At 40.5% G+C, this 16,135-nt stretch overlaps 2 protein-coding genes across 2 annotated transcripts; both read left to right on the forward strand.

The window, feature by feature from the left end:
• Positions 1-10,371: 10,371 nt before the first annotated feature.
• Positions 10,372-12,057, forward strand: LOC123663034. The gene has a single exon (XM_045597776.1). The coding sequence runs from the start codon at positions 10,372-10,374 to the stop codon at positions 12,055-12,057; it is 1,686 nt and encodes a 561-aa protein (XP_045453732.1).
• Positions 12,058-12,363: 306 nt separating this feature from the next.
• LOC123663035 lies at positions 12,364-15,639 on the forward strand. Its single transcript, XM_045597777.1, has one exon. It carries the CDS (start codon positions 12,364-12,366, stop codon positions 15,637-15,639), a length of 3,276 nt encoding a protein of 1,091 aa, XP_045453733.1.
• The last annotated feature ends 496 nt before the right edge of the window (positions 15,640-16,135 follow it).

Below are 16,135 nucleotides of genomic sequence, written 5' to 3' on the forward strand. Positions count from 1 at the left end.
GGTCGTCTTTTTTTTATACAACTAAGTCGGCAAACAAGCGTACGGTGAGCCGTACGCTTCATAGCGTCGTCAGGTGAGCCTGATGGTACGCGATTACCGTAGCTTATAGACGTCTGAAACACGAGAAGCATTGCAAACTCGTTGCCGACCGCATCCCCAATTCCCCTCAGGAGTTCTGTTCACCTTACTCAACAGGAACACAACAACTGCTTGGCTGCTAACCCAATTTGGGCTGCTCCATATTTTGAGCAGGAAATTTCCTGCTGTGCCTTACTTCAGTTACAGTTATGCGTCTGTTCCTATGGTAAGAAACTTAATACTTGTATTTATAGGTTAATAGTTGATTGATTTAGCAAAATATTTTTTTAATAAAAATATACATAGAATGAATACATATTATTTTGATAAATATAAATATTACACCCAGACTCATCCGTGAATCAAGCCCACAACCCCTGGAACAGAAAATTGGGCCACGAAAAACTGCGCCCACGGGCTAGTCAATAGTATACCAATAGAAACTCTTGCGCAAACAACGGTAAATTAACGGTAAATTTGTATATTCTTATTTGGTACAAGTTATTGCAAATTGTCAGTCACCTAAAAGCAATGTATAATAATTTAAAAGCATGGGGTCGTTTTGGCAGACGATGCGCTGAGCAAGGGTTAGGGGATTAATTCGGTGTAATTTTATTTTGAGCAACGAAGGGTTAACGATGGTTCCAGAATTGTCTTTTATGCGTTTTAATTTGTTTTTGAAAACCGATAAAGGGTTGCGCCCTTACAGCACTCTGTCGGATGATGTTTGGTCTTAATATGTTTAAGGCTTCGTAAATAAATACGATGTTGACGTCGGCGTTGGCGTGAGCTTCGAAACATTTGTAAGTGAAGTCTTTTCTCAGGTACCTAAGTATTAATCAGTCTTAATTCCGAACGTTAAAATAATATTATGTGTTATACATGAAGGTATAATTCTTAATACGTTCTCCAAAGAATTTCTCATTTATTCCGTTCTAGAAAACTCTCATAGAACTTCAATATTTAAACGAACGTAGACATGTACGTCTTTACTTCTTATCGAGTATATATTTCACTTTTAACTTCTTTGTTTACAAATCTCCCACTATAATTTTTATCTCAGAATGTTGTCAAGTAAAAATAGCGACCCTCCAATTTGGTAAAGTGTCTTCAGCTATTAAACCTACCTCTCTGTACCGGCGGCACCTGGCGTACTGCTGTATTCTATTAATACATTAAGCGTTTTAGGGCGCTTTTAATGCTTTCCTTCCATTAAGAGGTGCAGTAAATTATAACCTACTTAGCCTCTATGGGCGCCTGGTAGCTCGCCACCGTTTGCGTGAGTGACAGTATTGATGTAATTTGTGGACAGTGATAGATGGAGTACGGCGAACGAGTTTATTCATTAGATTTATGGACTTGGCCAGTTCTAGATATCTTTGTGGATCAATTGGTATCGCTACTGAATGAATAATAAGCGCTAACAACTCAATCCTAGTACGCTTTTCTACCTGACTTCAGAAAATAAAATAGAAGTAAAACAATATAATGACTGATATTTATTTATTAATAAAGATAAATTAGTTAATTATTACGATAATTAATAGCAGTGACTGTAGTAGATTTTGTGCTGTATTAGATATATAGTAATTTAAAAAAAAAGTACGTTTATTTACGCCTTAATTTTTCAATTTTTTTTTTTACCAAGCTCTATTGAAACATTTCCAAGATTACATTAATACTATTCGCGCGATGTTTTATTTATCATTACAGCCTATTCAGTCCACTGCTGGACGTAGGCCTCCACAAGTTTACGCCAAAAATAACGTGAACTCATGTGTTTTGCCCATAGTCACCACGCTGGGCAGGCGGGTTGGTGACCGCAGTACTGGCTTTATTTATGATTATTATTGATGTTTTATTTATAAAGTAAGTTAATCAATTTAAAACTTCTGCTTCTCAAGAAACGAATAATTTACAATTTTTTAAGTCTAACACTGTAATACAAATATTACAAAACAGATTATCTACGTAGTTACGTCTTACTCAATACAAGTACCCGTTTATTTTATAAAATAAATTATCTTTCATATATCACGAAGGAATAAAAAAATGATATCACAAAAACGTAATGCTAGTAAAAAAAATAACTTGTATCTCCCATGAAGCATTAAACTCAATCGCCTATTCTAGGCGTCCATGAATTTAATTTTTTATGGGACGCGAGTGTCGCTCTGTCATTTGTTTTCATTACTCGAACACCCTCAAGAAAAAATATAAGATCGGTATACACAAGTATACCTATACCAAGCTTGCTGTGACTGTGATCGCTATAGTTTACTATTTAAATTCTGGATTGACCAGGTTTGTTTTATTATTTTGTATGAAAATGTAAGACATGTTCTATTTTATAGTAAAGTAGCTATGCGTAGTGGTTTAATTTGCTGTCATGAGAGGAAAAGGAAAACAAATGTACAGAAATATTATGTAACATTCCGCGATAAATAGACTATCCAACACAATAATTGTGTTTGCTCGCAAACGAAAAAAAAACGACTTTCAATTACATCGACGAGTAATACAACGTGGATCGACGAAAAAATAGTGAAGTAACTACGCGTTAAATAAGCTTACTCAAAAAGTAGTTATCAGATCACGATAAAATTAAAAATTATCAAAATCGGTACACCCAGTAAAAAGTTATTGCAGATTTTCGAGAGTTTCCCTCGATTTCTCTGGGATCCCATCAACAGATCCTGGTTTCCTTATCATGGTACCAAACTAGGGATATCTACTTTCCAACACAAAAAGAATTATCAAAATCGGTACATTCAGTAGAAAGTTATGCGGTATAATATAATGTAGGTCGACGAAAAAAGCGTCAAGTAAAAACGCATTATTAGATATAACTCGAAAAGTAGTTGTTAGATCTCAAATAAATTTAAATGGAACCAAACGACACACACCATCTTTCGATTAAAAGAAAATTTGTCGAAATCGCTCCACCCAGTCAAAAGTTCTGAAGTATAACATACATAAAAAAATACAGTCGAATTGAGAACCTCCTACTTTTTTTGAAAGTCATTTAAAAAGATATTTCAATTCGAACCACTAATTATATTGGTAGTATTAACGCAATCAAACAAACAAACATAAAACTCTTAACGTTTATAATATCTATTTGTAAAGATCTAATCTCACAAAGTTTTCACCGATATTTTTATTTATTAGTGGGTAAGTTGGTAATAAACTCACATCTAAATATACTTGCGTTATAGATACACTTCTACCCCGTATATTAAAAAATAAACCGTTTCCTTGTTCAACTTCATCAGACAACAATAGCTACAATTTCTATAGCTTGTTTAAAATATTGCCTCATAGATTGAAGATTACGAACTTTTTACTACAAGCTTTGTTACATGTATTATTAAATGTCACTTTTGTGATCCACTCCTATAGATATGTCTCAAAATGTATGCGTCGCACTAAACGATATTTTCCCCGTAGCCGGCAAAGTTAAGTGCAGTGAACAATAAAGTATAGGAGGGCACGCGCCACCCACTTACAAATTCAGTAGCCCATTGCGGTTATCATATTGTTTGCACTTGAGACCACTTATCGTGAAGTACCGCTTTACGTCCATAGAGCACGGCACGCGTGAACGACTAAGGATATTGTTGGTATTTTTGTCACACAAAACAGGACAGCTCTTGACAAAATTATGCTATCCTAGTTATCTTGTAAAACTATGTATATATTTAACCGACTTCAAAAAAAGAGGAGGTTGCTCAATTCGACCATATATATTTTTATTTTATATTCGCGGATAACTTCGTCGTTTATAAACCGATTTTGCTGATTCTTTTTTTTGTTGGAATCGACATCATCTCAACATCGAACCGCTAAACATTTAAAAAAACTAACAAGCTGTGCCTGGCTGGTCTACATTCGGACCTCCCAACTATATGTGTCTAAGATTCCAAGTCCAATTATTCACTTACATACAACAACCATACCATATTAGTCCATATTCATACATACATACATCAATTTATCCATATCTATACAGACTTTCTCATTTACTATTTTACCTATGTAGGTACCAGGATTATATGAAACATGTAATGCTAAGCATAATAAGTATTAAATCTATACTGATTAATGAGTTATAGCAATAAAATGGCCGACTTACAAACTTCTAACTACAAAAAATATACAACACAAATGCTACCAATAGTACCGTACATCAAATTCCAGACGTAAATATTTGTAAATAAAACGAATATTGATTTATGGCGAGATTCGATAGCCCAAAGACAGTCGCACGTTGGATCGAACCCGGTACTGGCGCCTACCGCCCGCCGCGACGCCCGCGCGTCTCTAATAAATACCCTCTTAATACACGACGAATTCCGTCCGTTTATTGTAATGATGAAACATTAACTCGATTTACATAAAATCTACTGTAAATATTTGTTTATATTATGAATTAAGAGCACCATCGAACCCTTACAAATTGATCTCGAATATTTCATAATGACAAACATTTGTATTGGCCATACAGGTGTTTGTCGTGGTCTGGGTGTTTGTGCAGTCCTTGTGGGTCTCCCCACCGTACCTCAGAGAGCACGTTAAGCCGTCGGTCCCGGTTGTTATCTGTACACCTGATAGCGATCGTTACTCATAGTAGGGAATATATCCGCCAACCCGCATTGGAGCAGCGTGGTGGATTAAGCTCTGATCCTTCTCCTACATAGGGAAAGAGGCCTATGCTCAGTAGTGGGATATTACAGGCTGAAGCGTATTTCATAATGTCTTACCTTACTGTCTTACCTTATGTGTGGAGATCGAACCCGCAACCGCCAGCGCAACAGGCACAAACCAGTACACGGTCACACCGTTGCGCCAACGCGACATCACATGAATTTTAAAGAATATTTTATTTACTGTCGTTGTATTTATAACGAAAGATACTCGTCAAATGCATGTTTTGCAAATATCATTAGGTATTTTTAGTAAGTTTATTTATAAAATTAAACAGGTGTTTGATACAAAAGCCGACTTGTTAATGAAAACTTGTAACGCCTGCACGTCGTTTCGTTTCCTGTGTTATGATATGTGGTCAATAAAATTAATATAAACACTTTGATTTACCTCAAAATAAGTTTTTTTTCCATTTTACTAATTTCTTTTAAATTCCTTAAATAAAAAAGAAAAATATAAAAAAATAAGCAATCGCTGCAATACAATATGCAGAGATAAACGACGTCACCACATTCACAAGCACGTGACTGAGGAAGTCGATCCTTCTAAAGTCTGGAAATTTCTACAAACGCTTGGAGTTGGTAAAGCTAAACAAAACATCGAATCCAATAAATTAGACTTCAATCAGCTTAATCAGCATTTCTTAACTTCTGATTCTATTGATGGATCGATCAAATTAAATACACTTTCACAAATTTCAGCTACATCCACTCCAACTTTCCCCTCATTTACTTTCAGTCGGTTCACTGTACGTGATGTTAAGAGGAATATTTTAGAAATTAGCTCTAATTCTGTTGGCGCTGACAGCATAAGCCGTAAAATGATCATGCCGATTATTGATGTTGTAGCTCCTATTATTACATAAATCTTTAACTTTTCTATCCAATCCTGCACCTTTCCATCTGTGTGGAAAGATGCTCAAATTATCTATCTACCAAAAAAACTGAATCCCTCTAATTATTCTGACTATCGTCCTATAGCTATTCTTCCCTTCCTTTCAAAAGTACTTGAGCGACTTATTTACAAACAAATGACTCCTTTTCTTCTTCAACACAACCTCTTCAATCCTATGCAATCTGGTTTTCGGCATAGTCATAGTACGACTACTGCTTTAGTTAAAATTACAGATGACATCAGATTAGGTATGGACAATCAACTCGTCACAGTATTAATTTTACTTGATTTCAGTAATGCTTTTAATGCTGTTGATTTTGATTTACTACTAGCCACACTTAGTTCTCTTAACATATCTCATGAAGTGATTGACTGGTTTCATAATTACTTGCACAATCGTCGGCAGCGCATACACATTGATGGTCATTCTTCCAACTGGTGTATGAGTAAAGCTGGCGTGCCGCAAGGTGGCGTGTTGTCCCCTCTATTATTTTCGATTTTTATTTCATCTGTCACTAATCACATCTCTTCTCTCTGTCATTTGTACGCAGATGATCTTCAAATCTACTCACAATCTCATCTCAGTGAAATCTCGCAATGTATAAATTTGTTGAATAAAGATCTTACACCTATTCAACGATGGAGTAAGTCTTATGGTTTAAGGGTTAATCCTATAAAAATGCAGGTTATTGTCGTCGGCAGTCAGAAGTTGATTTCCCGTATCAACTGGACGCAATTACCGCCATTAATAATTGATGGGGTTTGTTTACCGATAAGTGATAAGGTAAAAAATTTGGGAGTTACTTTTGATAAATATCTTTCTTGGATTCCTCATGTTAATGAAGTAAGTAGGAAATTGTTTGCCTCGATGAAATTGCTAAAAAGGCTACGTAACTTTCTCCCTATTTCCACTAAAATAAAGATAGCGCAATCCCTTCTGCTTCCCATTCTTGATTACGCCGATACGTGCTTTATTAATCTAAATGAGGAACAAGTAAATAAACTTGAGCGCCTACAAAACCTCTGTATTCGATTTATATTTGGACTTCGCAAATATGACCACGTTTCTGAATTTCGAAATATACTCAAGTGGCTTCCTATACGACTTCGAAGGAATACTCACATATTGACCCTTCTTTATACTATCCTCTTCAATCCTTCTGCTCCGCACTATTTAAAAAATCGATTTGAGTTTCTCAGTAATTCTCACGAACGGCCTCTCCGTTCGAAAGAAAGCCGAATATTGAAGATCCCTGCACATTCTACATCCTTTTATTCTAAATCTTTTACTGTAGAAGCTTGTCGTCTTTGCAACTCATTGCCACTGTCTATAAAGAATGCTCAAACATTAGAGACATTTAAAAAACTCAAGAAAGAAATGTATCAAGAAAAATCTCAAAGAAATGTATTTATCGTCTTAATGTATGTCAAGCAATTTTATTTCAATGAGTACTTTATGCTATGATGTTTTGTGTGTCATTAAAATTTATCAGGTTTTTTTTTTTACTATTATTGATATATATGTATTTGTGTATGTATGTGTATGTATATGTATGTGTATGTATGTATATATGTATATGTATATATCTGAATGTATGTATATGTAAGTAAATGTATTTGGTGTACATGTACGTTTGTGACTATGTACATATGTATGTTACATAACATTTTTGCGCCCCATCCCACACTTCTTATTTAGTCCTCTGCCCAAAGGTTGCCTGGAAGAGATCGCTGTATTAGCGATAAGGCCGCCTGTTGCAGCTGATGCAAATTTTATTTTTATATTTCATTTGTTATGCTGTTAAAACCTTGTATTAGTGTGCGAAAGTGTAAATAAATAAATAAATAAAAATTCCTTAATTTTTTGCTCCAGTTGTTATACGACTAGTAGGCGTAGGTCACAAGTAGATATTGTCGTGATGAAAAATATGATTGGATGGCTTTACTATGTATGTTAAGGTGATCACAACTTTCTGAACTTTAAAAAAAAGTTTTGAGCGATTGAGGAACAAGCGGTCATATTGTTTACTTAGGTTCTTCGGTAAGGGTTGACAAATTTTAATATTAGTAAAGCAAAGTAACAAAATAGTAACATTAAAATATAATGATACAACCGCGATAAAATCCGAAAAAATTGTTTCATTATAATGAGTGAAATTTGCGTAAACACTGGAAAACATTAAAATATATTTACAAATACTGCATGTCCTTCAATTTACCTCTATTAGTGTAAAAATTCAATACTACTTTTGGTTATATAGTTTTGAAATATTAAGTAGCGATGCGATTCTTGTACTTCGAACAGGCACACTATGATGAGTGTAGCTAAATAAAAAGACATGAGACAACTCTACAGAAAAGATAGGTAACGCGGCATTTCGATCGATTTCAAAGACAGATCACTATTAATATTAGCTAATATCGGTAATGCGTTTGATATTCAAATGTTATTTAATATTTATACACATTTACAATTTGTTTCCGGAAAAACGTTACATTTAAAAAGAAATAAACATTTGATTCGATTTATTATACTCGTATCGATTTTTTTAAAAGAAATAGAATTTTTAACGAATATTTGACGCATATTTTCATAAATTTAATTATATAGAATAATAATAAATATACATATACATATTTCAATTTAAAAAAATATATATAACAAATCCTTGTGAATTTATTTTTGCCATCTTTTATGTTACTATAAGTCACAACAAAAAATATTTCAAGTTGATTTACCTATATACGTATGTATTTATATGGATATCATAAATGTCGTATTAAAATTTATTTTCTTAAATATATCAAATTATCTCAGTATATCGAAATATTTTAATGTTCTTTTGGACAGTAACTTCCATCTTAAACATAACGCATAGTTTTATCCAACACTATATATATATATATTAATTTAGTTTATATTTTTAGTTACATTATCCTTGAAAAAAATATCACCTACACGGAGAAAGAGGACTATACCCCGCAGCGTTAGAGGCTGAATTTAAATCGAATCAAATCGATCGAGATATTTCTTACCAGATTATGAGGAGTACTTTAAACACTAATTACTTTGTCTCTAGTTAAGATGATTGCTCTATTCACGGCATAGCTATGATTATAATGTGTTCAATAAAACATAATAAACTGACAAAATAATATATAAACATTATAAATTCTTAACAAAAAAACATTTAACATTTTTAAATTCTTCAGCATGCTGAAATATTTAAATGTCTGTCAAGTGTAAAAACTCTATTATTAAACTATATCTCTTCTTATATATTTGCTCATTAGACATTTGTTAACATAACTGATGTTCTAAAGTAGTTAATGCACCTTTAATATATATGTATATTTATATAAATAACAGGCTACATTGAATGCCTGATTTATCTCAAACAAGTCTTGCGTTTGGTAAATAAACCCAGGTACGACCGATTACCTTTAGATCGAGAGACTTTTAACAAATTTCTTGTTTCTTGCTTGTATATTAATGTTTGTAATCAATATGAAAACTATTTGTCTAGCAGTTTGACTATTCACTGCGTTTGGGATGCTTTAAATATCCAATGATTGTGATTTTATTTGATGATTCTCTAAGGCGATTAGAATTTATCTATACATGTTGTTATGAACCAAATGTAGCAACACTAAACTATTATATTATCTATGACAGTTAGTATAGTTTACGAAATGGTTTTTATCTATGAGCTGTCATTCGTCACCTTTTGAATTTAAAAATTTGCATCGTTTTTCCGGTCTCCGTATAAAAGTTACGCTTTTGTTTGTACTTGTTCGTTCTCGCGAAAAATTATCGCCTTTTGTTGATCGAACCATCCTTTGTTGTTTGAAGTAATTTAATTGTTAATAGCAAATTGTATTCCTTGTATTCCTTGTTGAATTATTGTGAAAAACGTGAGGGAACTACGCCGAACAACGGCCATTTTGATTGCTGGTTCCTGCTTCAGCCCGCCACTTCAGTTAAGTATAATTGATTAGCATTAGACGTAATGATTGGCCAATTATAGTTTGATGTTAATTAAGTTATACCTGGCGAGGCTTCACCGAACAGTATTCAGTGAAACTAAGGTAGGATTTTTATTTAAGACATTGAGTGTTAGCTCTGCGTACTGCAGACAATTGTTCGTCCCGTTCGTACCTGAGATCACGCTTCCACTCGTTTCAATATACTCCAGGTCGGACGTAACAAGTTTTTGGTAGCAGAGCGTGGTTAACTTATTGTTGCTCAGTTTATTATATTGTATGAATAAGTTAGGTCACAATTTGTTTAATTCTTTCTTTATTAAAATATTATATTTAGATACTTAAGGTCTAATATTTGGATTTGAGTTAATAACAGCTGTTGTCTTATGCTTTATTGAAGGTTAATTTCTTATAAATACTCTTGTTTGTTAGTATAAGATTAGAAATAGCTGTTTAAATGGGTATTTATCAGTAAATTCATTAATTTGTTGAGTAAATTGTGTTATTGCTTTGAATCTAGTTTGTTGAAATATTAGATTAAAAAACTTAGTTTTAATTTTTTCTTGTATTATTACTGAAGTTATTTAAGATTTGATACTTGATTTCAATTCAGTGATAGCAGTTGTTTCATTGGAATTAATTTGATTATTGTTTGTTGTTACTGTTGTTATATCTGTGCCTTTGAAGATGACTTCGACCGCGGTCACCATGGTCCGTGAATCTTGTTCAGGAATCACAGCTCAACTGAGATGGTTCAGTTCAGCGGTCGCCTTGGTGAATAGGGAAGACCGCACGGAGGCCTTAATAGACAGGTACGAGAAATGCCCAGCTCGACTTGAACAGGTCGAGACTCTGTACCAGCGCCTCCTTCTGCACCTTGACGATGTGCCAATGGAGTCGCTTCCGAAGGAGCGACGGGAGCAAGTCCACGAGGACTACGTCCAAAGTTTGGGCCTCGCCGATGAAATCTCCCAACGCGCCCGGGAGATCTTAGCCTCGCGCGCCGGAGTACCGCCTACAAGGGCCTCTTTGAAGACTCCCGTGGGCCTTTTGACCCGACTGCCTAACCTGGATCTCCCCCATTTCGATGGTCGACTCGACGCGTGGATGGGTTTCATCGGCCTGTTCGAAAGCCTTGTGGACTCTAGGGAGGATTTGAGCCTGTCCCAAAAGCTGGCCTACCTGCTCTCAGTGCTGGATGGAGAGGCAAGAGAATTGGTGCAGCACCTCCCGATTTGTGAAGGGAGCTATGCGGTCGCGCGGTCATTACTCACCAAGCGCTACCAAAACCAGCGCTGTCTGGCCGATGCTCATATCGACCAGATAATGGACATTCCTGTCGTGAGTAATACCGCCCAGTTGAGGACCAAGATGCTTAACCCCCTCGTTGCAGCTACCAATGCTCTTAGCCGCTTGGGCCTGCCGGTTGACCAGTCGTCATACTGGTTGGTGCGTATTATGCTCAAGCGGTTGCCGGTGTCCCTGAGAGCACGTTTTGAACAGGCGCACACTAGGGATGAGGCATCTCCTCTCCCTAGTTATGAGCAATTGTTGGCGTTCCTGGAGAATGAGTGTCGCATGGGCGACGTTATGGATGCGCCGGTGGGACTATCAAGCTCCGGACCCACCAACAAACGGCGCACTGCTCAAATGGCGCCAAAGGGAAGGGCGTCCCCCCGCTTTGCAGTCGCGCAGGCTGCGCGACCGGTCTGCCGGTTCTGTAAGTCCCGGGGGCACCGAACGATGCAGTGCCCGGACTTTGTAGCGTTGCATGTGGCCTCTCGTAGGCGGATTGCTAAGGCCCGAGGCTGGTGTTTCTCCTGCCTGGGGGACCACTTTCAGCGCGCTTGCCCCGACATGCACCCGTGTCCTGTTTGTGGAGGGCAACATTTAAAGGTGCTGTGCGCCAACGCAAATGGCCGCCGCGACCACCCGGGGTCGCCTTCGGGCGGGTATGAGAGCGGACACCGGGCTCAGTCCCGCAATTTGGAGTCCGGCTCACCTCCCCCCCGCCACGCAGATTGTGCTGCTGTGGATCGCCGACATGATTCGGCGCGCAGCCCCACGGGCGGGTATGGAAGGGGGCCTCGGGTTCAATCCCGCACCTTTGTGCCCCGTTCGCCCTCACCGCACCCTCGTGACCTATCACGGTCACCTCCAGTCATTTACCACGATTACCGTGACGCACGTCCGGTACGATTGCCGTCCCCCCCTCTGGCGGAGCGTCCCCGTTTGGAGCCGCGCAACCCTCAGTACGGACGCTCCCGGCGCTACGAACCGCCGACTATGGCTCGTGGCAGTCGCCATCGAGAGGAGGGCGAGTTTAAACCACTCCCTCGTTTTGACGTGCCGTCCCGGGACAGCGGCGATAGATCGCCGCCACGCCAACATTAGGATGTTGGCGTCTGCCCCCGCTATGCACCACCCCCTTTTGAGACCGTCCTCTTGCCCACGGCCTATGTCCGGGTCTGGGGACGGACGGGCGCCTCGGTTGTAGTCCGAGCAATATTGGACACAGGCTCACAAGGGTGCATAGCCTCGTCTTGGTTGGTGGGGCAGACTGGCCTGAATATTAAAAGGTATTCAGATATAATAAGAGGTGTCGGGAACGCCCCTGTAACCACGGTTGAGGGCCACGTTTCGTTTGAGTTCTCGCCCTCAAATTCTCCACGCCCGACGCTGAGATCGTCGGCCATTGTGATGGAGAACATCTTGGGCAGTCACCCGCAAGTTCGGTTGTCTGCGGATGCGGTAAAATTGACCGCCGATTTGGACTTGGCTGACCCTAAATTCGACCTACCTGGCACGGTCGATTTGTTGCTTGGCGCCGATGTACTGGGCAAAATATTACTCGGTAAGGATCGTGTTTTGCAGCCAGGTGGCTTAGTAGCCCTCCGGACCATATTTGGGTTCGCATTGATGGGGCCTGTATTGAGGGCTCCCCCTCCTGCTGAACCTGGAACGGCTTTGATGGTGGGCTCCGCCCTCTCTGACGCCGTGCAGAGATTTTGGGAAGTGGAAGAGCCACCACAAGCACCCCGCTCTGATCCGGAACACGAGGAGTGTGAACGGTTCTACAAGAGCAACACTAGTTATCTTCGTTCTGGCCGGATCATGACAAGATTGCCATTTTTTGCCGTACGACCGCCCCTTGGCGACTCGCGGCCTACTGCAGAGAAGCGTTTGTTGGCAATGGAACGCCGCATGAGCAGGGACCCGCTACTCAAAGAGAAGTATATTGACTTCATGCGGGAGTATGAAGATTTGGGACACATGTCTGTGTCAAAATTTGATTGGCGCTCGATGGAGCATTTTTTCCTCCCACATCATGCTGTGATAAAGCCGTCAAGTGGCAAGCTGCGCACAGTATTTGATGGTTCTGCGCAGACCACATCGGGAGTGTCCTTGAACCAGTGTCTTCATTCTGGTCCCAAATTGCTTAAGGACCTTTGTGACGTCATCACGCGGTTTCGGCGTCACCAATTCGTTTTCGTAGCTGACATCAAGATGATGTTCAGGCAAACGGTAATCCACCCTGATGATCGTCGATACCAGCTGATATTGTGGCGGGAAAACCCGCAAGATCCCATACTTGTCTACGAACTCAACACGAACACATACGGGCTGCGGTCTAGCCCCTTTTTGGCCATACGTTCGCTTTGGGAGCTCGCAGATCGAGAGCGTATGTCGTTTCCTCGCGCAGCCGCCATTTTGAAGGAGGACCTATATGTTGATGACATATGCACTGGTGCGTCCACGGAGAGAGAGGCTCTCCTTTTGCGTGACGAATTGATTGGCATCCTAGCCTCCGCAGGATATGAATTGCGTAAATGGATCTCCAACTTACCTGCGCTCTTGGATGGGCTACCTGATGACCACCAGCAGGATCCTCACCTATTTGAGAACCGTGACAATCCTACCATGATGACAGTCCTTGGAATACAGTACAGACCAGTCCAGGACATCTTCACGTTCAACGTCGATTTGGATTCGCCTCGCACTTGGACGAAACGGCTGGTTCTGTCGACTGTCGCGAGAACGTTTGATCCCAATGGTTGGATATGCCCAGTCATATTCTGGGCCAAATGCTTCCTGCAGAGACTTTGGACTGCAGGTCTTGGATGGGACGAGCCACTCCGCGAAGCTATTTTGAAGGACTGGCTCCTGTTTGCTTCCTCATTGCCTGCTATCAATATGATATCGTTGCCCCGTGCTATGCTTCCACCAGGGAAGCATACAGCGTCCCTTCATGGGTTTTCGGACGCTTCGGAACGTGGGTACGCAGCAGCCGTATATTTGCGCACCGTGACCATGGATGGTCAAGTGAAGGTGTCATTGGTCATGGCGAAGAGCAAGGTTGCGCCTCTTCGAACCGCCTTGACAATTCCTAAGTTAGAGTTGTCGGGGGCGGCCCTTCTTGCTCGCCTCTTGAATCACGTCATGTCAACGTTATGCCCGTCAGTTAACATTGCCACGGTCTATGCATGGACTGACAGTCAAATTGTTCTGTGTTGGCTGAAGACGTCAGTCCACACCTTAGAGGTGTTTGTTGCAAATCGGGTCTCTCAGATCCAGAAATCGGAAACCCCGTTAATCTGGAGGCATGTGCCTGGCGAAGTCAACCCTGCTGATTGCGCATCACGGGGATGTATGGCCCCCTTTTTGGTTGAGCACTCCCTGTGGTGGGGACCTGAGTGGTTGACCAGGTCAGAATCTAATTGGCCGCGAACACCGGCCTTGGATACTGTCACATTGCCTGGGTTGCGAACCCTTGCGATTGAACAGCGGGACCATCCGTTCGACCCAGATTTCCTAATGAATCGCTACAGCTCATTAGACAAATTACTGGGGGTCACCGCTTGGATCAAGCGCTTCACCAGAAATTGTAGACACCCACAGAACAAATGCTTGGAGGCGTTCTTATCGCCACAAGAGCTCCAGGATGCTCTTCTTCATTGGGTTCGTTCTGTGCAAGAAGAGAACTTTGAAAATGAGATTGATATTTTGAGAAAAGGCAAATGTAAGCTGTCTGGAGCCATTTGCAAACTGAACCCCTTTTTGGACAGTGCGGGTCTTTTGCGAGTCGGAGGGCGTCTAAGGAACGCTAACCTCCCGTATGGAGCTCGTCATCCCCTCCTGTTGCCCAAAAGTGGCCACTTAGTGAGTTTGTTGGTGACTGATCGTCACATCAAGAACTCCCACGCCGGCTGTAATGCCTTATTGGCCATTTTACAACGAGAATTTTGGATTTTATCGGCCCGAAGGACGATCCGTAGTGTGGTCTTTCGCTGCATGTCTTGTTATAGACTCAAGGCCTCTACCATGCAGCCTATCATGGGTGATCTGCCGTCGGATCGGGTCACAGAGACAAGGCCCTTTGCTGGAGTTGGGACGGACTTTGCAGGTCCCTTTTCGGTTAAGACCTCGACCCTCAGGAACAGTAAAACGGTCAAGTCCTACCTGTGCGTCTTTGTTTGCCTGTCCACCAAGGCGGTACACTTAGAACTAGTCTCAGCCCTCTCGACAGAGGCCTTTGTTGCGACGTTAGATAGATTCGTGTCACGACGAGGACTACCGTCCTTGATTCGGTCGGATTGCGGCACCAACTTCAAAGGCACAAATAACTATTTAAAAGAGATATATGATTTTTTGTCGTCTAATGAGACTGAAATTGCGTCTAGACTAGCTAGTCGCAGAATAACTTGGAAGTTCAGCCCCGCGTCATGTCCCCACTGGGGAGGAATTTTTGAAAGTGTTGTAAAGGTTGCCAAAACACATTTGCGACGAGTAATTGGCGAGTCCGTATTAACATTTGAGGAGCTCGCAACTGTGTTTTGCAAAATTGAAGCCATGTTGAATTCACGCCCGTTGTGCCCGATCTCTTCAGACCCTAACGATTTGGAAGCCCTCACACCGGGCCATTTTTTGATTGGACGGCCGCTGAACGCCCTGCCGGATACCCCTATGTTGATGTGAAACTCAATCGTCTCTCGCGGTTTGAATTGATCCAACAACTCACTCAGAGCTTTTGGAAATGTTGGAATTTGGAATATTTGCATATTCTCCAGCAGCGCGTTAAGTGGACTGACAAGACTGATCCACCGCATGTTGGTGACCTCGTTCTGGTTAAGGACGCTAACTCACCGCCACTGTGTTGGCGCAGAGGGCGCATTCTTAACCTCGTCTTTGGAGCAGATGGAGTGCCCCGTTTTGCTGAGGTTCGGGTGGACGGTTCTGTTCTGAAGAGAGCGGTATCAACCTTGTCACGACTGCCAATTGATTAGCGGCCAGGTAGTCCTGGCCGAGGCGGGTAGATGTTATGAACCAAATGTAACAACACTAAACTATTATATTATCTATGACAGTTAGTATAGTTTACGAAATGGTTTTTATCTATGAGCTGTCATTCGTCACCTTTTGAATTTAAAAATTTGCATCGTTTTTCCGGTCTCCGTATAAAAGTTACGCTTTT

This window comes from Melitaea cinxia, chromosome 19 (assembly GCF_905220565.1).
Source record: "Melitaea cinxia chromosome 19, ilMelCinx1.1, whole genome shotgun sequence".
NCBI lineage: Eukaryota > Metazoa > Arthropoda > Insecta > Lepidoptera > Nymphalidae > Melitaea > Melitaea cinxia.